Source organism: Pelodiscus sinensis, chromosome 14 (genome assembly GCF_052426305.1).
Source record: "Pelodiscus sinensis isolate ZL-2025 chromosome 14, ASM5242630v1, whole genome shotgun sequence".
Classification (NCBI taxonomy): Eukaryota; Metazoa; Chordata; order Testudines; family Trionychidae; genus Pelodiscus; species Pelodiscus sinensis.
The window spans coordinates 25,174,496-25,187,831 of NC_143065.1; the positions used below are offsets into that span (position 1 = coordinate 25,174,496).

The following is a 13,336-nucleotide window of genomic DNA, read 5'->3' on the forward strand; positions in this document are numbered from 1 at the left end:
GCCCGAGGCAGAGTTGCTCTGCCCCCGGCTTCCTGGAATCAGCTGCTGATCAGTTTCAACAGCGGCTGAATCTGGACTCCTGGGACAGAACAGCTGGGGCGCTGCCGGGTAGGTCCCCACAGGACAAACCCGGCAGCACCCCAGCTCCTCTACCCCAGGCGTCCCGCAACAAAAGCCTGGTCTGCTGGAGGGGGGGGCGCAGTAGCTGCGCCCCCTTCCCCCCAGCAGACCAGGGAGACCCGAGCAAAGCCGCAGAGGCGCAGAGTTCCCGCCGCCTCTGCGGCTTTGCTCCTGTCTCCCTGCTATGCTGGGGGAGTCCCCACCAGCACAGCAGGGAGACAGGAGCAAAGCTGCACAGGCGGTGGGGTCCCCCGCCTCTGCGGCTTTGCTCCGGGGCAAAGGAACAAAGCTGCACGGGCAGCGGGGTCCCGCCACCTGTGCGGCTTTGCCCGGGTCTCCGTGATGTGCTGGGGGGGACTCTCCCCCAGCACAGCAGGGAGACAGGAGCAAAGCCGCAGAGGCGGGGGACCCCACCGCCCGGGCGGCTTTGCTCCGGCGCAAAGGAGAAAAGCCGCACGGGCAGCGGGGTTCTGCCGCCTGTGCGGCTTTACTCAGGTCTCCCTGCTGTGCTGGGGAGCCCCCCCAGCACACCAGGGAGACCCGGAGCAGCTTTTCTCGCCCCGGAGGACGCGGTGGCAGGACCGGTGCGCTCTGGGCGGTCCCGCCGCCCGCGAGCTCCGGGGCGAGAAAAGTCCCGTTCGTAAGTGCGGATCCGACATAAGTCGGATCCACGTAAGTCGGGGACTGCCTGTACTGAAGGTTCAAATAGTTAGATATGTTATAAATAAGTTTCTTAGAGTAGGGTTTTTTAACTTTGGTTCTATTATGATGATTTTATGTGTTTTTCTATCTGTTATTCAGTTTTATATTTCATTAATTTTTTTGATCTTGTGTAAGACTGTTACTCTATGTGAGCTATCATTCCCATTACACTATATAGGCTCTCATACTGTCATCTAGCACCATGGTATATCAGTATATATCACCAATAAGCACAAAGAAAAATGTGACTTTCCTAATTATTATTTGTTATTGGTTTCCAATAGCACCCACATTGCAGCAGGTGCTGTAAAAGCACCAAATATATAAGCCCTGTGCTTTGTGATGGTCACCACATGAATGTATTTAAAACTGTTACAGCATTTGACAAGTACACCATTCACAAACTTAAAGACTCTGCACGTTCCCATCCTAGTAGCTCTCGTGTGCTATGTTTCATAGCAGTGCCATTGGAATTCTCTCACCCTCCCCTCGCTGTTCCTGAATGTTTTGATGGAGAGGTTGTAAAACGTGGCATACTGTGCCAGTCATCTCAGCTCTTTAGGTCTGGGGCTCTAATAAGGTATCTGGGGAAAAGGGCAAGAGGGACTGGGATTGCAAACTGTGGAGAGTTCTTCTAAAAAAACTCTAGTAAGAGATGAGTTATACTTCAAGTGGTCTACACATTTCTGCTCTTGGGATAATCCGATCAGCAATACTGTGAAATAAAGAAGGAGGATCATGGAGTCCATGACTGAAGTACCACTAAGGATGTTAAAATGCAGTTATCAGGCTAATCATGCAGTCAATACAATTTGTATCAACTATACAATTGGTCAATGGGACCGCTCTGCAGAGCCACAGTGCGGGTAGCTTCAGGAGCCAGCTCGAGCCAAAACTGAGCAATCCTCGCTCGTGCCAGCTCCGGGAGCCACCTGTGTTGCAGCTCTGCATTGTAAACGCAGTAAGAGCCCCTGGGATCTTACTACATTTAAAGTGCAGAGGTGCAGAGATGAACGTGAGCCAGGAATACTGGGTGCTGGATCACGCTGAGTCCAGCAGCCTTGTTCACGGCAGACAGCCCTGTCTGCCACAAACAGAGGTTGGTGCTGGAGCAGCCCGAGTTCATGGCGGTCAGGGCTGGTGCGGGAGCAGCTTCTGTTCACGGTGGACAAGGCTGGTCACCATGAACAGAGGATGCTCCTGAACCATCCCCTGCTGGCAGCAGCCAGGGCTGGCCACCAACAGGGGCCGCTTAGCAGCAGCAGCCCCTGTCTCTAGGGGGGAGGCCCAGCTTCCCACTGGGAGCATCCCCTATTCCCCTTCCCCGCCCCCCCCCCCCCCGCCTACTGCTTCTAATAGAGGCAACAGTGGGGAGCAGACAGCACCCGAGAGATGGTGTTGGGAGGAAAATGGCCTTCTCCTTCTCTGGCCTGCCCAGCACAATTGCAGGTCCCAACTTGCCAGCCCCGGCAGCTGTTCTGAAGGGAGGGGGCCTAGTGGCAACATGGGATGGGGAGGTTATGACCTACACATGTGCCCACACACACATGGCCTATAGCTTCTTTCCACTGGTGAGGCAGGGTTTGGAACTTTAGATGGACCTGGGCTGAAGCCTCAAGCCTCAGCTGACACTTCCCAAGAGACTGAAGCTCTGAGCCCCAACAGGTGCACTCCAGCTCTTGAACTTCTGAAGACTGTCATATGAGGCTTAGCCAGTCAGTAAGTTTGGCCACCTCTGTTGTATTTGGACTGAAGGTACATTCGTTCTAGAGTAGAATTCATAAAACTGTATAGCATCATCTGGCATTGAAAATGCTACAGCAGTTTCCATGTTGTCATCCACGAATGTCTGTTTTCCAGGCTCTAAATCTGTGTCCTGAGACTTCATGTCCCATCAACAATTTTTGGAAAAAGTATCTGGAACCTCCACTCAGAATAGTTGTTTTTACCCCAGTGATGTAGACAGATGCAGATGGTATTAAATCTGATGACATGGCTTTTCCCTGAAGTCTCAGAGGGGATGACTTTAATGAATGTATATGTTCTCTTTTCAGGGAGTTTTGTAATTTAAGTATCTTCCACAAGGTTATTTACTAATTTGGACAGTCTATTTGGGCTAGACCCAATACACAATAGCACTAGGAGCTGCTTAACACTGGAACAGACTTTGGAAATGGTAATGTTCATTCCAGTAGGGGTATGAGTTGCCTTATGAAATTACCATGAGTTCCAGATTTAGGCTTCAGTTTCAAATCTGAGTCTGATATTGGAACTGAAAAGTGCTGAGAGCTACTCACATGGCTATTCCATGTGCCACTCATATCCCAACAACTGGGAGAGTCAGATCCAAATCAGTTTATTTGACAGGATTGGCTCTAATAATCAAAACTGACCCTGTACTGTTCCACTACTATTGGAACTAGAGACAAAGAACGTGAGATCCTTCAGGTCCTTTTCTGTGGCATCTTTAGTGTACTGATTCTAAGTATCCAAGGCAACGGAGGCTGTTGCGGGCCTGTCTTTATTCACAGAACTGAAATGACAGATACCAAAGGGTTTAACCATCAGGGCCTTCTTCAGTAGAACGGTGTAGAATTGGTTTAGAAGCTTTTTACAGATTCTTAGATTAATGGCACTATATACTGTACACCAAGGAGAGTGTCCTTTTCCTAAGCACACTAGATATCTCTGATGGCCATCAGAGGTCGGAATGATAGGTGGATAAAATCCTAGCCACTTTCTTTTAGGAACCACCATAGGATCCATGAGACTGCACTGGGGTGCAAAACCTAGAGAAGCCTCACAAAATAAAAACAAAAGAAAGGATTTCAAATAAACAAAATAAAGGACTGAACTCATCCTAAAACTAAGACGAGCTAAAATTAGTTAATGGCACTGTTGAACGAAGAGGTGGATCTGGGTTGGATCCAGGGAAGACCCAGTCTCTGCTACCACAAAGGGATGGAACAGAAGAAACTGGAGCATGACACCTAACTTATAGCCTTGGCCTCAGAATATTCAGCAATAGCAAGAGAAGGAGCAGGAGGCAGTGAAAAGTGATCCAACTTAACTGCTATTAAGTGCAACACTGTCCAAGCTATGTCACCTGCATATCCCCAAAGGTGGGATTTTGTAGAGAAGAAGAAGAATGTAAGGAATACAATATATCTGTGATAATAGCTGGTGTTCACATGCCATATGCGCATAAATAATATATTTTAAAATATGGTATTCTGTTTACTACTGTAACAGATGAAAACTTACCCATCAAGCTCAGCTGTTTCAATGTAACAGAGTCCATGTGGTTCACTACTAGATAGAAGTAATAAATCAGCCTGTAAAAAAGGTTATGTTAAGTATATTCTATCATCTCAAAAAGCTGTAAAATAATTGTAAAGGCTCATATAAGATGCTAAAAGTTCCAAAATATACCATCATGTTCTCTGTAAATTTTCTTATCTATAAATATGACACAAATAATTCTTTAAAATTCTCAATTTCTGAAACAAATTTTATTCCCTAAATTACCAGAGAAAACATACATACGGACTTCATGAGCCTGATACTCACCTGGGCTGTGTCTACACTACATGCCTCTGTCGGCAGAGGCATGTAGATTAGGGTTGTAGGCAAAGGTAAATGAAGCCGCGATTTAAATGATCGCGACTTCATTTACATTTACATGGCTGCCGCGATGAGCCGACAAACAACTGATCAGCTGTTTGTCGGCTCGCCGCTAGTCTGGACGTTCCCCCTGTCGACATCAAAGCCCTTTGTCGGCAGCCCCGTTATTCCTCGTGGCAGCCATGTAAATGTAAATGAAGCTGCGATCATTTAAATCGCGGCTTCATTTACCTTTGCTGAATAAACAAATCTACATGCCTCTGCCAACAGAGGCATGTAGTGTAGACGTACCCCTGGTGTCAACTGGAATAGCTTGAATGACTTCAATACATCCATGAAGTGGACTGACATTTTTACATAAGATTCATATCTTTAAACAGTGTAAATCAGTGTATTTCCATTGAAATGGGATGGCAATCTGGTCTAAAATGTGTAAGACTGAGTCTTTTCATCATTAAAAATGGTTCCCATTAGTGAACATTAAGGTTTTTCAATGAAAAATTCCTGCAGGATTTTGCGTATAGGGATTCAGCATACGATGCTTGTGTAGATAGTACTAGCAAATGTTATTGCTGTGTTGGCAATGCCTGTACTTCACATCATAAAGTGTGCCCATTTTTACTTGACAGATCATAGTATTTTGAAGGAGAATTTTTAATATATCGTGACAGGATGAACTGTAAATACTCCTATTAGGCCCTTGTATAGGCACAAAGGAATAAGTGAAGGAAAGAGTGCTTTTCTATCCATGTAAATAAAACTTTAAACATTACTCAAATGTGTATTTGTGTTGGATTACAATACTATCCTTTTGAGAAAAGTATTTTCAGTTATAAAGAATCAATGCAAATTCCAAAGGAGGGTATGTCTACACTACAAAGTTAATTCGAACTAACGGACGTTAGTTCGAACTAACTTTCATAGGCGCTACACTAGCGCTCCGCTAGTTCGAACTTAATTCGAACTAGCGGAGCGCTTAGTTCGAACTAGGTAAACCTCATTTTACGAGGACTAAGCCTAGTTCGAACTTACTAGTTCGAATTAACGGCTGTGTAGCCCCTTAATTCGAACTAGTGGGAGGCTAGCCCGCCCCAGGTTTCCCTGGTGGCCACTCTGGCCAACACCAGGGAAACTCTATTGCCCCCCTCCCAGCCCCGGACCCCTTAAAGGGGCACGGGCTGGCTACGGTGCCCATGCCAGGTGCAAGCCTGCCAGCACCCAGCTAGCAGACCCTGCACCTGGCACAGCTCGAGCCAGCCATCCGATGCCCTCCAGCCCTCCCCCTCTTTCCGGGACCAGGCTGGCGGCTCCCGGGAGCTTGCCCAGGACCACACGAGGCGGCCACCCGCCTGGTCTAGGCACAGGAAAGTGGCCGTCTAGGGCAGGGGAGCTGCCAGCCTGGCCACCCAGGAGCAGGTGTGCATGAAAATCAAGGTGGTCCACTGAGACCCCTGACCCTGAGCCCTGAGCTTACAATGGCCGTACTGGGTCAGACCAAACGTCCATCTAGCCCAGTAGCCTGTCTGCCGACAGTGGCCAACCCTAGGGGATGGACCGAAGACAGTGACCAAGCCATTTGTCTCGTGCCATCCCTCTCCAGCCTTCCACAAACTTCGGGCAGGGACACCACTCCTACCCCCTGGCTAATTCCACTCCATGGACCCAACCTCCATGACTTGATCTCACTTCTCTTTAAACTCTGTTCTAGTTCTAGCCTTCACAGCCTCCTGCAGCAAGGAGTTCCACAGGTTGACTCTTTGCTTTGTGAAGAACAACTTTCTGTTACTAGTTTGAAGCCTGCTACCCATTCCTTTCCTTTGGTGTCCTCTAGTCCTTCTATTATGGGAACTAATGAAGAACTTTTCTTGATGCACCCTCTCCACCCCACTCATGCTTTTAGAGACCTCTATCCTATCCCCCCTCAGTCTCCTCTTTTCTAAGCTGAAAAGTCCCAGTCTCTTTAGCCTCTCTTCATATGGGACCTGTTCCAAACCTCTGATCATTTTAGTTGCCCTCCCCTCTCCCACCCTCCCTCTTCCCCTCTCCCACCTCCTTTTTCCAGTCTCCCCGAGTTTTGTTCAATAAAGAGAGATTCTATTTTTGACCACATGTGTCCTTTATTTTGTACATCAGGAAGGGGGGCTAGGGAAGGGTAAGTGGAAGGAGGTGAGGGAGGAATGGGGTACAAGCCCCCGATGGGAAGGACTGGGCTGTCTCTGCGGGCTTCTGGGGGTGGAACCTCTCCTGCTGCCCCCTCTCCCCAGATGGCAGCCTGCGGCAAGTGCAGCCGGTCTGATGGCTGAGTGCTGTGATGTGCCCAGTGTGGGTACTCCGGGCACTCCAAGCCAGGACTGCTTTGCAAGTGGGGCACCCCTGAGAACTGTCTGTCCGGGGTGGGGGTTGGGTCCCTTTAAGCACAGCCCTCGGTTAGCCTGAGACAGCAGCTCCACGCTCTAAGTCCTCATCTGATGCCCTGCCGGCACTGCTTCCGGCCATCCTTAACCCCGGTTCAGGGGCCACTCAGTGTGGACATGCTAGTTCGAATTAGCAAAACGCTAATTCGAACTAGTTTTTTAGTCTGGATCCGTTAGTTCGAATTAGCTTAGTTCGAATTAACTAATTCGAACTAAGTTAGTTCGAATTAGCGCTGTAGTGTAGACATACCCGGAGATATCAATGCATGTCAGAAATACGGGGCAACAGTCACACAATTCACACAAAAAGATAGAGAGGGGCAATTATTTATTACTATTTTCTTTCTCTGAAACATATATTATAGAAGAAAATATTTGAACTACTTACAGCTACAAATGTATTATTCTCCACTTTGATGATGTCACCAGGTTTTATGTTCATCCATTTTGCATTCTGTAATCTATGAAAGATGAAACAGATACATACACACTTAATTTTTTCTAAAAATATGTTTAATGAGAGATAGTATTTTACTCTTGCAGTATTACGGTCATTTACAAGGTATGAAATATACACTGTTACATTACAGAACCAGTGCAAGCGTGCCCTACTCAAAATAAATGTTATGTTCTATTATTAACAAACCGTCTTTATGACAAACTACTAACTACTATCCATTTTACAAGTATTTGTGCTAGTGCTAACATTATTAAAGACTTTATTCAGTAAGATCTCTATCAGATTCCTGTGTACTACAACGATCTTTGTCATAATCATTTCACGTATGGCTGGAGAGCATGAAACAGAGATGGAGAAGGGAAGTGAAAATATGAGGCAGCAAGAGAAGGATGATTTAGATGCATGGGATAAGACATGGAAAAAGGAAGAAGAGAAAACACGGAAGAAAATGAAATTTTAATCCCTTTTCAAGTTTGTTTGAAACATTTTGGTTTTGCTAACATTTGAAAAACTCTAGCATGTTTGCACTGGCTAGCTCAAATGCATTGTAATTAGGGTTCTACCCAATTCCTGGTCCATTTTGGTCAAATTCACAATCATGGGATTTTAAAAGTCATAAATTCCATGATTTCAGATATTTAAATCTGAAATTTCACCCTGTTGTAACTGTAGGAGTCCTGACCCAACTCTGAAGGCAGCTGTACAGAAGAGTGGCATAGTATGGGATCACCACTCTTACTTCTGTGTTGCTATTGGTGGGGTGCTACCTTTAGACCTGGACTCCCAGCCAGCAACCACCACTCTCTGGCCACCCATCTTTGAAAGCAGTGCAGAAATAAGAGGGGCAATATCACAAAACCCTGATAATAAATTTATGACACTCCTCCCTAATCCTCTTTTGAATTGGGACTGCCAGTTTGAGAAACACTTGTCTCCCCCCATGAAATCTGTATAGTATAAGGCAAAAGTTCACAAAAGACTAGATTTCATAGTCCACAATGTGTTTTTCACCACTGTGAATTTGGTAGGGCCCTAATTATAAAGCAGCAAAGGTTCTGCAATTATTAAATACTGCCTTGAATCAAAAGGAGAGAAATAAATGGACCCATATTGACATTTTTGCAAGGATTTTCCAAAACTGTAGAGAGCTACAGGGAAAGCAGACACTGTACAACAAACTTTCCGTTTTTATACAAAATTCACTGAGCTGTCAGAGAGCTTATGTCCTATTGCAATGAAGTGTTAAAAAAAGTACTTCTCTTCAGTGATACTATACCAGTACTGACCAAATCCAATCAAGTTCAGAATAAAGATGGATTATTACAAGATAGTAATAAAAGTTGGTTTTATTTTTAGCTAAAAAAAAATCTAATTTACTTGTCTTATAGGCTGGAAAAGAGTTTAAATATTTATACAACTGTGAAATATGCTCTGCACTATCTGCATACTAGGTCATTTGGCATAGACATTTGAAGAACTTCTCTTTAATACTGATCCAAGTACATGTTGTTCTGGAAAGTTTTCAATTGCAGCATTTTCATCTAAAGCCAGAATTCACTCATTTTCCAGTCCTATTCTCTTCTGTACTTTAGTGGGGAAATGTTAGTTGCAGCACATTTAACTTAATTTTATTTAGTTTTTCAGGTGCACATACGTATTTGGATAATCTTTAAAGGAAACAGTTGAGGGGAATGTAATTTATTTACAGTATTGTTTCTTGTGCTAATTTGTATGACAAAACTTGAGGGCAAATTTAATTGATCAAGATAGATGTTTTAGTCATCATTTATAGTCCAAATGGGATCCTAGATCTTTATACTCCTGAGTTTCATGACAATTTGTGTCCCAAACTAAAGGTAAATATCATAGTTTGGGTCCATCTCTAATTTATATTAGTTGTCTGTTATTAATCTAACCATTATAAAATCTATGTTTAAAGAACGCTCATCCCAGCAAGTTCTGAAAGTGCTTCAGAATTATGATTAGCTCAGAGAAAAGGCATAACCTTGCTCTTCAAGTGCTCTCTAACAGGCAACTCAGAACTGCAGCCATCTTCCTACAGTTAAGGGACAAGTCACCATGACATTTCAGGGGTAAGGATTCAAGAGGAATCCAAGAATACCACTAAGCAAACACACTTACTAATATTAACATTAGCCTGTGACACATACTGAAAAGAAGTCAACAAATGCAAAGCTATGGCTCAGGCTTTGTCCTGAAATAATTCTCTTCTGGAGGAATAAGCAGGGAGAGAACTCATATCATCCTCAAATAAGGGGCTGCCTCATGCTTCATCATGGATTTTTTTGACTTTTAACAACTTTTAGTAACTATTTTATTTAAATATGATTTTAAGCAGTAAAACATCCGTAGGGGACGTTTATACTTGGGATTTGGTTTTTTTTTTAAGGAACTATTTTCTGGAAGGTTTTATAAAATACTTCATATTTACAAAGCTTCAGAAGGATAACCGAGTTAGTCTGTACAGGAAAAACTTAAAAAACAGCAAATAGTCTGGTAGCACTTTGTAGACAAAAAACATTTAGATGGTATCATGAGCTTTCGTGGACACAGCCCACCAGTCTTCTGAAGAAGTGGGCTGTGCCCATGAAAGCTCATGGTACCATCTACATGTTTTGTTATTCATATTTACAGGAGGACCAATCTAAACCTTCACTAAATACATAATGCAGCCAAACAACACCCTCATTAACTGTGTCTTATTTACATAGGAAATAGAACTTGCTCCTTCAAAGCTCTTTCAGTTGACTAAATATTTACAGGGGGTGCACAGGACCAGCATATCATCCTCCACAGTACTTCAGCCTCAGAGTATAGCTGCAAAAGCAAACTATAGGCACAGCCCACCCCAGTAGTCAGAGTCTGAGTTGAAACATCTACACGGCTGTTTTTAGCAGTGTAGTGCATGCCATGGGAGCTTGAATCTATAGACCCAGGCTCTGAAACTTGCTGTCACTGGTTTTAAAATAAAGTGTAGATACACCAAATGAGCCTTTTCTGCAAGCTTTGCAAGAGTTCTCTACTGGTTCCACACAGGTTTACATGGAGAGTGGAATAAAGCAGTGTTTCTCAACCTCTTTTTATAAAGTACCCCTTTTTAAAAAAAAAAAAAAGTGCCCCCTTTTTAAAAAAAATTATAAGTACCCCCAGTACCTACAGTTTTCAGACACACACAAACATATTCTACCATTGCAACACATTTGTTTAAACAACTTAATCACAGTTGGGCGGGCGATGAAATTTTTGTGTATAAAAAGTACAAAAATAATAAAGAGCTGTAAAACTTAAAACAAAAATTCAATTTTCTCCAAATTTCAGTTCTGTTGACATACCCCCTAGATTTCTCTCGAGTACCCCTAACGGTACTCAGACCACTGGTTGAGAAACACTGGAATAGAGAATTAAAATGATGTTGTGAGATCTCCAATTATATAGATCCAATCATTTTAACAGGCTGTACAAACCATGGAGAAGAATTGTAGCCACTGTTCCAGTCCAAAGACTCCACTGCACCCTTGCATCTTGGCCCAGATTAGAGTGTTAATTCCACTTTCCAAAAACTGTACATTTTATATCTCAATTTATTTGGAGTGGTCACTTCACCGATTCATATTTAATAAAGCAATATATCTTCTTACCATATATTTTAGAAATGTCTGTCTGTCTGTGAGTCCGTGTGTTCAAGAACTCTTCCTAAACAGTAAGAACTAGAACCACCAAATTTGGTATGCAGCTTCCTCTTATCATAACTTAAAGCAAGATCAGGGTTTGGTTGTATCAGGATAATGGGATATGCATGGGATTTGTTGTTTCTCATAAAATGGAAAGGGATGGGTGCGGTAGGAAGGAGTTATACTACAGTATGAATACAAGGGGCAGCAAGGGGCCAGAGATGGAAGTGGTACAGCTATAACCCCATATGACTATCAGGGAGCAGAGATGGAGAAAGGGATAGCTATCTACTATGTATTTCAGACAGTTTGTCTGTTTGTGTGTGTCTTGTTTGTCTATCTGTCTCCCCCAGCCAGGGGATATGCACCCTTCCCCCATCTATGACTGTTGCAGCTGCCATGGCCATAGACTGGCGTTTCTCATCTAACCCTAAGATGCTGTGGTGAGAGAGGGCTGGGGTAGTCCTCTTTCCTCCAGGACAGGCTGCAAACTGAACCCCAGCCCCCCTGAACAGCAATTATTTAAATGAAGAACAACAAAACATATTTGAGTTAGGGACCCAAGCAGCACTGAGTAAATCATAGAATCATAGAATCCTAGGACTGGAAGGGACCTCGAGAGGTCATCGAGTCCAGTCCCCTGCCCTCATGGCAGGACCAAATATTGTCTAGACCATCCCTGATAGACATTTATCTAACCTACTCTTAAATATCTCCACAGATGGAAATTCCACACCCTCCCTGGGCAATTTATTCCAGTGTTTGACTACCCTGACAGTTAGGAACTTTTTCCTAATGTCCAACCTAAACCTCCCTTGCTGCAGTTTAAGCCCATTGCTTCTTGTTCTATCCCCAGAGGCCAGAATGAACAAGTTTTCTCCCTCCTCCTTATGACACCCTTTTAGATATCTGAAAACTGCTATCATGTCCCCCCTCAATCTTCTCTTTTCTAAACTAAACAAACCTAATTCCTTCAGCCTTCCCTCATAGGTCATGTTCTCCAGACCTTTAATCATTCTTGTTGCTCTTCTCTGGACCCTCTCCAATTTTTCCACATCTTTCTTGAAATGCGGTGCCCAGAACTGGACACAATAATCCAACTGAGGCCTAACCAGCGCAGAGTAGAGAGGAAGAATGACTGCTCGTGTCTTGCTCACAACACACCTGTTAATGCATCCCAGAATCATGTTTGCTTTCTTTGCAACAGCATCACACTGCTGACTCATATTCAGCTTATGGTCTATTATGACCCCTAAATCCCTTTCTGCCGTACTCCTTCCCAGACAGTCGCTTCCCATTCTGTATGTATGAAACTGATTGTTCCTTCCTAAGTGGAGCACTTTGCATTTCTCTTTATTAAACTTCATCCTATTTACCTCAGATCATTTCTCCAATTTGTCCAGGTCATTTTGAATTATGACCCTATCCTCCAGGTTAGTCGCAACCCCTCCCAGCTTGGTATCATCTGCAAACTTAATAAGCGTACTTTCTATACCAATATCTAAATAGTTGATGAAGATATTGAACAGAGCCTGTGCCAAAACAGACCTTTGCGGAACCCCACTTGTTATGCCTTTTCAGCAGGATTGTGAACCATTAATAACTACGCTCTGAGTACGGTTATCCAGCCAGTTATGCACCCACCTTATAGTAGCCCAATCAAAGTTGTATTTACCTAGTAAATCTTCTAGAATTATGTATAATTTTAAATCAAGAAACACCACCCTTTTCATCCACAAAGATAAATTACTCTATCTTTATGTAAGGGCCATACATTTAGTCCAAACAACCATTTTAAAATGAACTTACATATCCAAACACACCCAAAGCCATCACTCTGCCCTGTTCGATCACTGCAATGCCATTTATTATGCTTTAAATGTATAAGTAATTGCAGGCTGAGAGCTTCAAAAGAGGTGATCCATTTTGCAGTTACATAGGCAGAATCGTATGTAGAAAAAAATCCTTTAGAGAGCATATGGAAACTAGATACTGAACATCGGACACCATTTTGAACCTAGATTGTCTTGGATATTTTAATTAGGTCACTTAACATATCACAAAAGTATTAAGTTGCATTAGTTGGAAACGGAGACATAAAATTTAGGGTGGGACTTTCAAAAGAGCAAAGGGGGTTAGTTACCCAATCATCAATGACTGCAAATGGTAACTGGAACCCTAATCCCCCCAGAATCTAAAGAAAATCCCAGCCTAATTTGCTGTCAAAATGTACAGAGATTGAGAGAGAAACATACAGAGACTGAGAAGATAGTGCTTCAGAACAGAAGAGCTTCTTTGGAGCTCTACCTATTAACTCATTTTTT

The 13,336-nt window shown here is 43.5% G+C and overlaps 1 protein-coding gene across 1 annotated transcript in view; it reads right to left on the reverse strand.

Annotated features, from left to right (window-relative positions):
- ATP8B4 (ATPase phospholipid transporting 8B4 (putative)) overlaps positions 1-13,336 on the reverse strand; it is a 177,144-nt gene that overhangs the window by 98,668 nt on the left and 65,140 nt on the right. Inside the window, exons 6-7 of the mRNA XM_014579493.4 lie at positions 7,249-7,321; positions 4,087-4,157 (exon numbers count right to left, since the gene is read on the reverse strand). Of these exons, the coding sequence (XP_014434979.4) occupies positions 4,087-4,157; positions 7,249-7,321 (144 nt within the window). The remainder of the gene's footprint in view (positions 1-4,086; positions 4,158-7,248; positions 7,322-13,336) is intronic.